Genomic DNA, 12600 nt, shown 5'->3' with positions numbered 1-12600 from the left:
TTTTCTTTATGTGAGAGAGCTAGGAACCGAGTGCTGTGGGGACAGGAGCTGGAGCAGTGAGTGCTGCCTGGGACAGTGGGCAGTGGTGACAGAGGAGGAAAACTGAATCCGGCAGTCAGGATGGAGTTAAAGTGTACCAAGTGGACAAGAGCGGGAGAGGAGTGCTCAGGTGAAGGGAACACCAAATCACTTGCAAGAGCTTCTGCGGGCGTGGGTCAGTGGTGTGTGTAGGGTTCTAATTCAGGCACCCCAGCTGAGTAATAATCAGGGTGGAAATAGATGGAGTGATTCAAATAACACCTTACATGTTTTCTTTCTTTAGAAACTAATTTTCATTCTGTCGTGATTATACATACTCGTTTTTCCTTCATCCAGGAAGTCCATGAAGACCCAGGGCAGGCCACCTTGAGCACCACACACCCTGAGGGGCCAGGGCCTGCCACCTCGGCTCCTGAGCCAGCCACAGCAGCCAGCAGCCAAGCCGAGAAATCCATTCCCAGCAAGAGTCTGCTTGACTGGCTGAGGCAGCAGGCTGACTACTCCTTAGAAGTTCCTGGCTTTGGGGCAGTAAGTGTTTGTTGGTGCTGCCTGAGATCACTGTTTACTTCCTGCTGACTTGTTGCTATTTTTGATGAAAGCATGCTGAGGGCAACCAGGAAGTTGGGAGCTGTTTGGGAGAAATCTGTCAGCTGACAACATCATGTTAAAGGACTTTTGTTTTTAAGTTTAAATTTTGATTAAATTCTTCAGTAATAGAAATGATAGCCCATCTCAAAATACTATGCCAAAAAGTAGACATTCAAAATCCTAAGAGGACAGAACTTGTCCCCTGTCCCCACAAAAATTGCCACACAGTGTCATAAGCTCATAGAGAAATCTTTAGGTTGCATAAACTCTGCCACCTATGAAAATGTTCCTTTGAATTCTTTTCAAGTTAATGCATTTCATTTGTAGTGGTTGGGGGACGTCTGTCCTTAGTTTTATGGTTACTCTGCTTTAGGACATTCCCTTCAAGTCATCGTACTGCCTTTGTCCTAAGTCCCTCAGACTAGACATTTTTAGGAGAGGACTCGAGCACGGATGTCTTTTTTGGTTTTTCTCTTCTCACTTGCTTATCTACCCCACTACTGTCTTTGTCCTGGGTGCACCTAACTAATAAGATATGTAGGTAGAGAGCACACAGGAAGAGGAGAACACATTCACAGATGTGCACCCTCCGGAGACAGGCGAAACCAGCCAGGCAGGTAGCAGTGACGAGAGAATCCAAGGAAATGATCAAGAGGAAAAGGCCGGGGATTAACAGGGCCCTGGCCGCCTGGTGAATTGGCTCAGGTGTTCTAGGCTGGAGGGCTGGGGGGCCCACACGGCCTGTTTTCCAGATTACTGTAGGAACACTGGTGCTTCAGGAGAGAAAGCCTAGGTGAGGCCAAGTGGCTATTTCCTTTAGTTTAACCTGGCCAGCTCCTGTGCAGAAAGCCATTGATGAGAACAATAGCAAAACCAGTTGAAAAGCATCAGCCTCATCAGAAGAATCTGGGATAGTATGTTTTGTAATGTTGGTCTCTGTTTTCATCCTAGAATTTTTCAGACAAACCAAAGCAGAGGAGGCCACGCTGTAAAGAACCTGGAAAATTAGATGTCAGCTCCCTGAGCGGGGAAGAGAGGGTTCCTGCCATCCCCAAGGAGCCAGGACTGAGGGTAAGGAAGAAGGCCACGTGAGTGTGGGGCCAGGAGGAGCATCCTGGTTGAGCTGTGCCTTACACACTTGAGAGAAAGCCCCAGCTGGGAAGGGGTTCGCTGGGAGACATCTTTCAAGAGGACTAGAAGCCAGCACAGGAAGTTGATTAGCAGCGAGAAGTGGTGCTGTGGCATTTTTGAGCGCTCTATGACTCCCAGTGGTCATTTGTTTTCAACCCTTACCTCCAGAATTGTTTGTTAAACCATTGCCAAAGCTTGGATTTGTGTTTTGTTTCTCCTATTTGTAGAGTTACAAGGGGAAAGAAATTTTAACCTTTGTCAGTGAACAAAATTCATTATTGGAAGTTTTCATTTCCTAATTTAGGTTTTTATGGCTACCATTTAAGACATTTCTTCCTGGTCCAGCCTCACTGGCAATGAAAAACAGCTGCCTCTAAGCACTACCCTTTTCCTATTATAGCATCATGACACTGGAAGGGACTTCAAAGACTTCTGCAGAATACTTCTAGTATAACGAATCCGAGTTAATTATAGTTTACAGATTAGTACAAATTTGGACTACCAAAGTCATAACCTCTAGGGGGCGGTAACAACATTTCAACTTGAAAATGTGTTGCGCTTGGGCAGATTATACATAAATGTGCTTTTAGCCTCCTAAAAGCACTTTCTGCCCGAATAGGGAGCTTCTGAAGATCCTCGTGGGGACTTTTGCCTTTCCCAGGTTGTTCCATAAACTCAAGCTTTCGTGAATGCCTTCTTTTAAGTACTCTGCCAGCTACATCTTTCCTGGAGTAGGAATTCCCTTCTCGGTGGGATTGCTTCAATGTGATTTCTTTTTATAGCTCCAAAAGACCGCCCACCCTAGTCATTTCCTCCTCGTGCAGAAAGAGTTTGGCATTTAATGTTCTCAGGGAACTTGTTCCAGAGTTTGTCACCGTGGATTACCGCTGGTCTAGTAGTTCCACTAGTGGCCGTTGCTCATCTCCATCTGCTACCACAGTCCCTTTGGGGGAGACTTGGGCCCTAGACAGTTTGTCACGTTGGAGAAGCTGCCCTTTCTTCCCCTCTTGCTTTAGTCTGAGAAAATGTCCCTTCCACCCTTTTCTTAGGATTCTTCCCCTACTTCCACTTGCTTGAGCAGTACGAGCTGTTTCACCTTTGTTTGTGTCCCCTCTGTCTTTCCTCACCCCTTCACGCTGCCTCCCACCTTCTCCTTTTGTCTCGGCACACGGTGTCTTAGATAGGCCATCAAGGGAAGATCTCCGGTTCTTGCTTTGTTGTAGTCTCTGAGCTCTTGCTTTAGAGATGTGTCAGGAAGAGCCACGTAGTTCCCCCTTGGCTTGCTTGTTTCTTTCTCCATGTCTAACAGTTTCCCTCATGTTCCTTGGAAATTAGTGTTCATCCCTCCCTACAGATGCTGACCCTTTGCCAGAAAACCCATTTCTAAGCTGTTCTTGCAAGCCAGCCTCTTCCCAGAGATGTGTTAGCTTCCTTTATTAAATAAACACACTCCCTGCCTCGGAGGCCCTTTTCCTGCAGTAAGGCAAGAAGACGACCTCGGGCAGCTCAGCCTTCCGAACAGGGGCACCCGTGTATCTCCTGCAGCTCCTCTTGGGACAGGGCCTTCTAGGGTGCACTGTACCTTTTTCTTTGCCATAGAAACTTAGTCCATTCCGACTACCATAACAGAATACTGGGGGGCTTATAAGCAACAGAAATTTATTTCTCACAGTTCTGGAGACCCAAATGTCCAAGGTCAAGGCACTGACAGATTGGGTATCTGGTGAGGCCCCATACCATATCACCCAGATCGGGGTCTTCTCACTGTGCCCTCGCATGGAGGAAGGGACAGCCAGCTCTCATAAGGTCACTAATTCCATTCATAAGCGCTCGGCCCCTATGACCTAATCACCGCCCTAAACCCCCTGCATCCTATTACCATCATCTTGGGGCACAGGATTTCAACATAGTAATTTGAAATATTTATGGCAGAAACCCTACCCCTCTTTTTAGAAATAGATTTAAATCTCACAAGGAACTCCTCCCTTCCTTCAAGCTCACATGGCCCTTCTGCCACACGTGCTGTGGTTTGGACAGGTGGTGTCCACAGAATTCTCATAGCGCAGGCTGCATGGAAGGTTGTGGGATTCAATTTTTAATGTCCACTACCTAGTGGTTACTCATTAAATATATGTATACACACACATATACTTAATATAGTTTATATATGTAAGTTACATATGTATATATTGGTTTTACCTGTATGTGTATAGTTTTGAGGTTTTGCTGGGCCATTTGACAGTAAATTGCAGACATGACATATCACCCCTAAATACTTTAGCATGCATCTCATAAAGAACATTTTCCTGCATAATTATTGCCCTTATTACATGTGCATATTAATAATACTTGTTATCTAGTCTATATTCAGATTCCACCAGTTATCCCAAAAATGTATTTTAGAGCTGGTTGTTGTGTTTTGGTTTGGTTTTAGGATTTTTAAATGAAGAGCCACACATCGCATTTTGTCAAGCTGGTTGTGGTTGTGTTTTGGTTTGGTTTTAGGATTTTTAAATGAAGAGCCACACATCGCATTTTGTCGTTAGGTCTCTTTTCACCCAGCATGCATTTGTTGGATGAATGTACTAACCTTCGGAGGAGAAAGGAAGTTCTGGTCACCACCTTCTCTTAACTCCACCCAGAGTTAAGTTTTAGAGTTGGAATAATGCCACCATGCATTAATGAGGATGTTCTTCTTGGGCTGGAATGCCTGTGCAATTAGATAGAAAGCAGATTTGCCTCCAGTGTACTTGAACATAAGGAAGCTCCTTTTCCTTTTTCTCTTTGCCCCCTCCGCAGGCCTTTCCTGGAAGGGGAAGCAGGTTTGCTCCCAGGGTATAATTACCGGGAGGGAGAGCTGCCAAAGCCCGCCTGGCCGCTGTGTGTGGTCGCCGTGCTGCTGGGAGGGGCACCTGACTGGAGTGGGCAGCAGCTGGTGGCTGGGGTGACTCCTCCACAGGACATGGTTAAAGCTGACTTCCTTTGCCAGGCTCTTGCTCTGCTGCAAATGAAGAGTGTTCTCTTTATCCTCGGGGCATTTCTGCTGCTATTCTCCACATCTAGAGGGGAAGAAAGATCAGCTTGTGCCTTCTAAGCAAGTTCTCATTTCTGAAAGGACCCACCATTCTCTCTACACTCATGGTTCTCAGCAAGGGCAGGGAAAGGATGCTTTTGACATCCCAGATCCTGAGAGTGCTACTTGCACTTACTGGGCCAGGGCCAAGGTGGCCAAAGGTCCTTTGGGGCATAGGCTGGTCCTAGATGCCCTGAGGACGGTCTCAAAGCATGTTAGAGAAGATCTGATTTATAGCAGATTGCTTGAAAAGAAGAAAGAGGCACCATTCATCAAGTGCTGGGCTTGTTTTCTTCCTAACAGAAAGACCTCTGAGGTGGAATATGCCCCCTCTCTCTGGAGAGTTATGAGGGCACATTTGTGGATGTAAAGGAAAGACACTCCCCAGCATCTTTGTCTGCCTCTCGGTTGTGGGTAGGCTGCAGGAAGAGGGCTCAGAAAGATACGTGGTCAAGTTGTGGTTACCCTGGCTGAAGCACCCTGGGCTGTGGTGCCATGCCAGCAAGGGCCTGAGACTGTGCTGTGTAGACAGAGTGGCTGGCCCAGAATGAGGCGATTTGCATTGATGAGCTCAAGACAGACTGGTGAGAAATTATCCTTTTAGCCTGGCCCCGATCCATCAAGTCCTACTGTCTCTCTTTAGAAACAGGAACCAGCCAGGAATTGCTTCCCCAGTGATCCTCCCTAGAGCCAGAGTGTGCAGTTGCCAGCCTAGCAAATTGCAAGTGGCAGGTCATGCTGGGAAGGAGAGAGGGTGTGGTGTGCTGTGGAAAGAGGCCTGGGCTGGGAACCACAGGGCCTGTGTTCTCACCTGCTCTGTCCCTGACCAACTGTACCCTCCCCACCCCCACCCCCCGGCTTGTGAAAACCAAGGGGACTAAATATAACAGTTTCAGGGGTTTCTTCCAGCTCTGTGATGCAAACCAAGGCTTTTTGAGAAGAATTTTCTTAAAGTTGCCATCATAAAGCTTTTTTGTCTATGATGAACTGGGTTTTTTATTTTTTATTTTTTTTAATATTCTTGGAAAACTGAAGGACAGGTGTAGGAGTTCAAAAAATATTACTGGGGACTCAGAAACATTCAGATATGCACGTTTTCACACATCTATGAATCTGTAAATTCTCTGTAAAGCAGGCATGATGATAGTACTGACTCCACAGGGCTGATTCACTGATTTGTTGAGATGCTGCTGGAGCCCTTCGTACAGTGCCTGACACATGATCAGTACTTCGTTCATGGCGTCTCGCACTCTTCTGCTGCTCATCCTCTTATCAGCACCGCCTTCCCTGCTGCCTCTGATAGCCGTTCCCCTCGCTGCTGAGTGCCCACTAGTGTGGGAACCAACACGGTCCAGCTGCTGCTCATTTGGGGCCCACCACACACATGTGTCCTTACAGCCCATGAGAACCTGAAACCAGTGCCACCAACTAAGGTTACAGCTGCCTCTTAAATAAAAATCTGGTGGGTCTTCTAAGGATTTGCTTATTTCATAGTTTATGGAGAAGAGAGGCAGTGGAAAAAATGGGAAATGCCTGGGCTGCCGAATTAAAGTTAAAAGTAGGTGCCCTTAGGCAGATTGTAAATAGATTTCTTAAATGCCCTCAGGCCTGGTGGCCAGTCTCAGCCCAGAGATATCCTTAGCTTCCCTGGCTTCTTTCTCTACGTTCTGTGGGGTTTTTCTGGTCATTCTGGTGTCTCTTGGTGGACCCACACCTCCTTTCTTGCCCCAAGAGTGTGCCCCATTGAGAGGAACAGCCAGATCCCTGCCTCTGATTCCCACAGACAAGGAGGCTATGGGCTGGTGGAGCCTCAGCTGCTGCTTGTCACATCCCCACCCCCAACTCTGCAGACTCTAGTGGAAGGGAAGGTATTCCAAAGGAGAGTCCTGAAAAGGCCGCAGGTGCAGCCCTGGGAGTTGCCTCAGCAGCCCAGAGGCCTCACCCCTCGCTGTTGAGCTCTCCTACCTCATAGTGCTCCGTAGGCTGCGCATTCCGGCCTTGATGGTGACCATTGACCTCAGTGGAATCCAGTGTGACAAGATCCATTGAAGCCACTCTGAACATTTTTGCTTCACCATTGCTGTAATCAAAGGGAAGGGGGTAAAACAGCACTGACTTTGTAGCAGGAACCATAAGAAGAAGATGCCCAGGCAGTCAGGGAGGGTGCCAGCAGGGGAGGGCTTTGTCCTCAAACTGTACACCTCCCCTGTGTGAGGAAATGCTGAGACTGCTGAACTGCACAAGTACAGTTCACCTTTTTTAATACCATGGGCATGTACTACTTGATAAACTAGCTGATAGCAGTGAGGTGTGGAGGGCAATCGAGAGAGAGAGAAAGGCATGCGGTTCTCCAGGGGCACAGGGACTACGGCACTAAGTCCTGAAAGAAATTGCTTCCCATCTGTGGGAAGAAATTCTCTCTCTCTCTAGGGATTATAAATTCAGAGAAAGATCCATCGTAATTGCAGTGGTTTGTTTATACTCCAGGGACCGGGTTCCTGGCTGCATCCTCTCTGCCCTGCAGAGCTCCTGAGCTCCACTCTCAGGAAGGAGGGTGTGGGGCTGCAGCCTGTGCCTTCCTCTCCACGTGCTGCCTCCCGCTCCCTGATGCTGCTGGAGCGATCTGCCCTCCCCCATGATTCTGTGCAGCTCAGCCATCCTGATGGGTTACGGGAATGTCCAGTGCAGGTGCCAGATCACCCGTGTTGAGGGCCCAGGAACTGTCACAGTGTGGTCCACATGGAGCAGAAGTACTTTACTGCAGAACTCTCTGCTAATTAAGAAAATTGGAGAGTGAACCTCCAAATAGAGAAAAAATAGATGGTCTCCCTTAGGGAGAACCACCACTTATTTTGGTGGCAGTTTCCCCAACAGTGTTCAAGAAGTCCTTCATTTCTTCAACAAACATGTACACATCCCATTGTATTCAGAGAGGAGTGGGGCATACACACAGTAAATAAGTAATGTGCCATTAGCAAGCACTGCTTCCTATGGATCAGGTAATGTATTAAACATGTCACTTTTGGTGACTCTAAAGATAGGTACCATTGTCCTTTTTTACTTAAACTCAGAGGCTAACTGACGTGTCCTGAGTCCCACAGCTAGGAGGTTGCAGTCAGGATTTAAACTCGGGATTAAAACCCTGTCTTACATATTCTGCTTTGTTGCTTCAATAAAAACCTGTGTCAAGAGGAAGGCAAGTGTTGGGATCTGGTGAAGGGATCTCAGCCATAATAGTCTCACCGAGAACCAGGGCACTTTTAGTGCTTTCTCCAGCTCCCCACTCTCTTCTGCCAGCTTCTCACAGACTGGATGCCACTTTTGCCAGTCAGCATGTTGGAATTACCACTGGGCAGTACAGGTGCCCTAGTTGTGCCCATGCCACAAAATGATCTCAGCTGCTGAGGGAGAAGCCGGTCAGGTACAGTCAGGCCGGAGAGCTGCACAAGTAGGGGGGAGGTGCTCCTTGTACTGGGAACCCTTCGTGCAGCTGGAGACAGGCCAGGCCAGTGCAGAGCCCTGGTCATCACCCTCAGCTGACCACCTGCCATCCTTTTGCCTTCAGCATTTTGTGTTTCTTTGTTTTTCCAGGGGTTTCTTCCAGAAAACAAGTTCAATCACACCCTGGCTGAGCCTATTCTTCGAGATACGGGCCCCCGCAGGAGGGGGAGGCGGCCTCGGAGCGAACTCCTGAAGGCTCCTTCCATTGTAGCAGACTCTCCCTCTGGAATGGGGCCACTGTTCATGAATGGACTGATTGCTGGGATGGACCTGGTAGGACTTCAGAACATGAGAAATATGCCAGGCATCCCCCTCACCGGGCTGGTGGGGTTTCCAGCTGGCTTTGCCACAATGCCAACTGGTGAAGAGGTCAAAAGTACCCTAAGCATGCTGCCCATGATGCTGCCAGGCATGGCTGCTGTGCCCCAGATGTTTGGTGTTGGGGGACTCCTCAGTCCACCCATGGCAACCACCTGCACTTCCACTGCTCCGGCGTCTCTATCAAGCACAACGAAAAGTGGTACGGCAGTGACTGAAAAGACTGCGGAAGACAAGCCGAGTAGCCATGATGTGAAAACAGACACTTTAGCTGAGGACAAGCCTGGTCCAGGTCCATTTTCTGATCAGTCTGAACCTGCAATAACTACTAGTAGTCCTGTGGCTTTTAACCCATTTCTCATCCCAGGAGTATCTCCTGGACTCATTTACCCATCCATGTTCCTCTCCCCTGGTATGGGCATGGCTCTGCCAGCCATGCAGCAGGCCAGACACTCGGAAATAGTAGGTCTGGAGAGCCAGAAGAGGAAGAAGAAGAAGACAAAGGGGGACAACCCCAACTCCCACCCAGAGCCTGCTCCCAGCTGCGAAAGGGAGCCCAGCGGTGATGAGAACTGTGCCGAACCCAGTAGTGCCCCTTTGCCCGCAGAGAGAGAACATGGGGCACAGGCTGGGGAGGGGGCACTCAAAGACTCCAACAACGACACCAATTAGAACTTTTTTCATTTAAGAAATTATTGTGACTTGTAAGTTTCTTATCCCATAAAGGTTTGTTACTTCCCTCACTTCACCTCCATAAGAACCTGTGTTTCCATAAGTAAGATTACCTACCTGATTTCCTGTCTGAGAACTATGGTAACAGATGTTAATAGTTGCAGGGTCTCACCACTTCATTAGATAAGTGTTGTCTACCTAGTCTAGGAGGCACAGAATTCTCATTCTGTTATCCAGTTCATTCCAGCAATCATAGTTAATACAGTACGTGGTGACACGCCCTACCCCCTTCTCTTCCGAGTTTCCCACTCACTTGAGGAGGAAAAATGGCAAAAGAAAGCTGTCTAGGGATCTACCATTGAAGGGCTGAAGAACAGAGACAAAGAGGAGCTCTTTTTCTGTGAGCTGGGTTGCACAGGAAGAATGTCACAGGGAACCAAAAAGCACAGAAAAAGGAAGTGCTGGTGCATATTTTTGAGTTAAAATATTTCCCTATTTTATCATGATTACTAAGTGAGTAGTATAGACAGAAGTATATAACTAATGGTTGAAAATACATATATTCATTTCTTTATAAAAAACAAAAACCTTACCGGTAGTAATATAATTTCCCCCTTCATGGTTTTTCAGACACCTGCAGCAAGAAGAAATACTGACTGACTAGGCATTATTTTCTATACATCCCTCTCACCAGTGAAAAGATTCCTCTGGCTGCCAGAAAGCTTTACCCACCATGAGTTATTGCTGGCGACGGGGGTGGGGCAAGGACCCGCGCTCTGTAGAGCTACACGCTGCTTCACAAGCACACGGCTAGCGCTCTGCTCTTCACCTGGTTCGCTTACAGATTTCTCTAGCCATTAATTTGCCTCTCTGTGTTTAAAGAGCACCAGGACCGAATGGATTTTCACTTCAGGCTTTCCTTCACCAAGAATAAGGCTCTTTCTGGAGCTTGCAAGAAGACCAGTGCCCAACACTTTGACACTTGCTAGTAGGTCCTTTGATCAGGAGTGTCTGAGGCTGTCAAATGTGTGCCACCCTTTATAATACAGCTGTGAAAAGTTACTTCTCCATTAATTTCTCCATTCTGTTTATATCTTACAGTTGGACCCAAATTCCAAATTATCAGTTAATCGAAACTACGTTGCAAGTCAACATTATTTTCTCTTCTTCCTCAGCTTCTCCATGTTTAGGAACTGAGAAAGAACCTGCCTAAGCAGCACTTACCCGTGTCCTTTCACCTTCATATTAACGTCCCTTCTGATGGTCTCACTCTTCACAGGTAGTTCACACTCTGAGACTTGAAGTAAGCTCATGGTTCAGTACCCTGGGGGCGCAGGGCTGCGCAGGACCCTTGGAAATGTTGCAAGTGTTACTAGTACCAGTTTCACTTTTTGTTGTCACAATTTACTGTATTTTTTACTTTTTCTGTTACAGTTTTGCTAATTTATCAGAAGGTCCAAAAGTTTGACATAACTATTTCATTTTGCATTATTTATTTATGATGCTTTTGTCATTGTCTTTTATACATTTGGGATTATAAATTATGTAAATGTTAAAATGAGCATCTCAAAGAAGTCTGTTAAATCATGACTGAAAAAAATCAATCAGATGTATCTTCAAAAAGTGGAGTCCCAGTTTTATGAATCAGAGATATAAACCAGAAATTCTATAACTGATCATAGAAGAAGAATCCAGTAATTGAACAAATCCTATTTAATGACATCCTTGTAGCATAGATGGTCTATAATGCTGACCACAGATTTCTTAGAAATGCTGCTCTCTCTATTTAACTAACATTTTGTTCAGTTTTGCCTCCAGTGGAAGCAGAAAGGGTTTTTTCAGCTGTTAAATCCTAAAAATCAATATAATTTATTTATGTAAAAAAAATAACTCAATCAATATATTTTTGAACCTTTTAAGTACTAATTTTCTTTTTATCAAGTAGAAAAAAAAATGTATTTGCCCTAAATCCTTAAAATACAAATGCTATAAAAATTCCTGTATCTTGAAAGCCTTACTGCGAATGAGTATTATAGACATCCAGCAGAGTCTGGTTTTCTTTGTTGTCGTTGTGTTGTTGTTGTTTTGTATGGAAAAGCTGCTTTCCCCGGGTTCCACTTATAACCTCCAATAGGTCACAGGGTTCAATGTGGATCTGACTTAAAAACCCACCAGCATGCTCAATCCCTTGTTATCCTTATCGAATCTGTATGTTAACTCTCTGGGTGTTCAGGCTTCTATTTGACTGCTGTTGTGACCCTGTTTGCAAAATGAATATGACACTCTGTGGATTATTTGCTCTGTAAGGCACAAGTGCTTCTTATGATTATTTTGACGTTTCCAAGAGCAAAAGCCAAATTTAAACTCTCTTCAGCAAACTTGAGCCTTTTCATCTAATTCCATGTCACTCACGGCCATAACTTTCCTTGATCATTCTTCACCCCATGTCTTACATAATAAATTGTGGTCTTGATCCTGGATTTAAAAACAAAAGAAAAAGTTTAAAAGTCACATTTGTATTTGAGGAATTCAGTGGCACTTGGGTGTCTCCTGCTGCCTGGGGCATTGAGGAGTGCATGGTATGCCCACCGTCTTTCTGAGGTGTCTGATCCGTGCTGGGCACCCTACTGAGGACTTGTTGAATATTCATCATGAGGGTTGACTTGGCCTATCTCTCGACCAACTGACCAGAACACCTGGTTAAAACATGCCCTAGAAGGGAGTCGGGGCTGGGCAAGGTGTCTCACGCCTATAATACCAGCACTTTGGGAGGCCGAGGCAGGCAGATCACTTGAGGTCAGGAGTTCGAGACCCACCTGGCCGACATGGTGAAACCCCATCTCTACTAAAAATACAAAAATTAGCTGGGCCTGGTGGCGGACACCTGTAATCCCAGCTACTCGGGAAGCTGAGGCAGGAGAAACGCTTAAACCTAGGAGGCAGAGATTGCAGTGAGCCAAGATCGTGCCACTGCACTCCAGCCTGGGCGACAGAGCAAGACTCCATCTCAAAAAAAAAAAAAAAAAGGAATTGGCAGCACAGCATCCTGCTCCACAGACTTGAGGCCTGAATGCTCTCAGCTGGTACATCCCCAGCGCCACTTCTTAAGCTCCATACCAAGAGTCCCACCTCAATCACACACCTGGAATGTATGGGGGAACTAGACTTGCATAGGTTACAGTAGGTTCATAAGACATAGGATCACCAGGGTAGCTGAAATTCTCAAGGTTTTTCAGAACTCTGTGCTCCTAAGCATGGTGTCTCAACCCCAAAAGGGG

The 12600-nt window shown here is 46.4% G+C and overlaps 1 protein-coding gene across 5 annotated transcripts in view; it reads left to right on the top strand.

Moving 5' to 3' along the window:
* The window catches only part of CHD6 (chromodomain helicase DNA binding protein 6), a 223908-nt gene extending 212585 nt beyond the window's left edge, over positions 1-11323 (top strand). For 4 of the 5 annotated variants that reach the window (XM_054542308.1, XM_024238849.2, XM_054542309.2 and 1 more), the window contains 3 exons: positions 376-567; positions 1579-1698; positions 8423-11323. In XM_054542308.1, the coding sequence (XP_054398283.1) occupies positions 376-567; positions 1579-1698; positions 8423-9322 (1212 nt within the window). In that variant the 3' untranslated portion in view covers positions 9323-11323. Of the gene's footprint in view, positions 1-375; positions 568-1578; positions 1699-8422 lie in introns of those variants that run through there. The other variant, XR_008517177.2, reaches the window with a different exon arrangement.
* Positions 11324-12600: the final 1277 nt, after the last annotated feature.

The sequence above is a fragment of the Pongo abelii genome, chromosome 21, assembly GCF_028885655.2.
Source record: "Pongo abelii isolate AG06213 chromosome 21, NHGRI_mPonAbe1-v2.0_pri, whole genome shotgun sequence".
Lineage (NCBI taxonomy): Eukaryota > Metazoa > Chordata > Mammalia > Primates > Hominidae > Pongo > Pongo abelii.
This window is presented reverse-complemented; position numbering and strand designations above follow the sequence as displayed.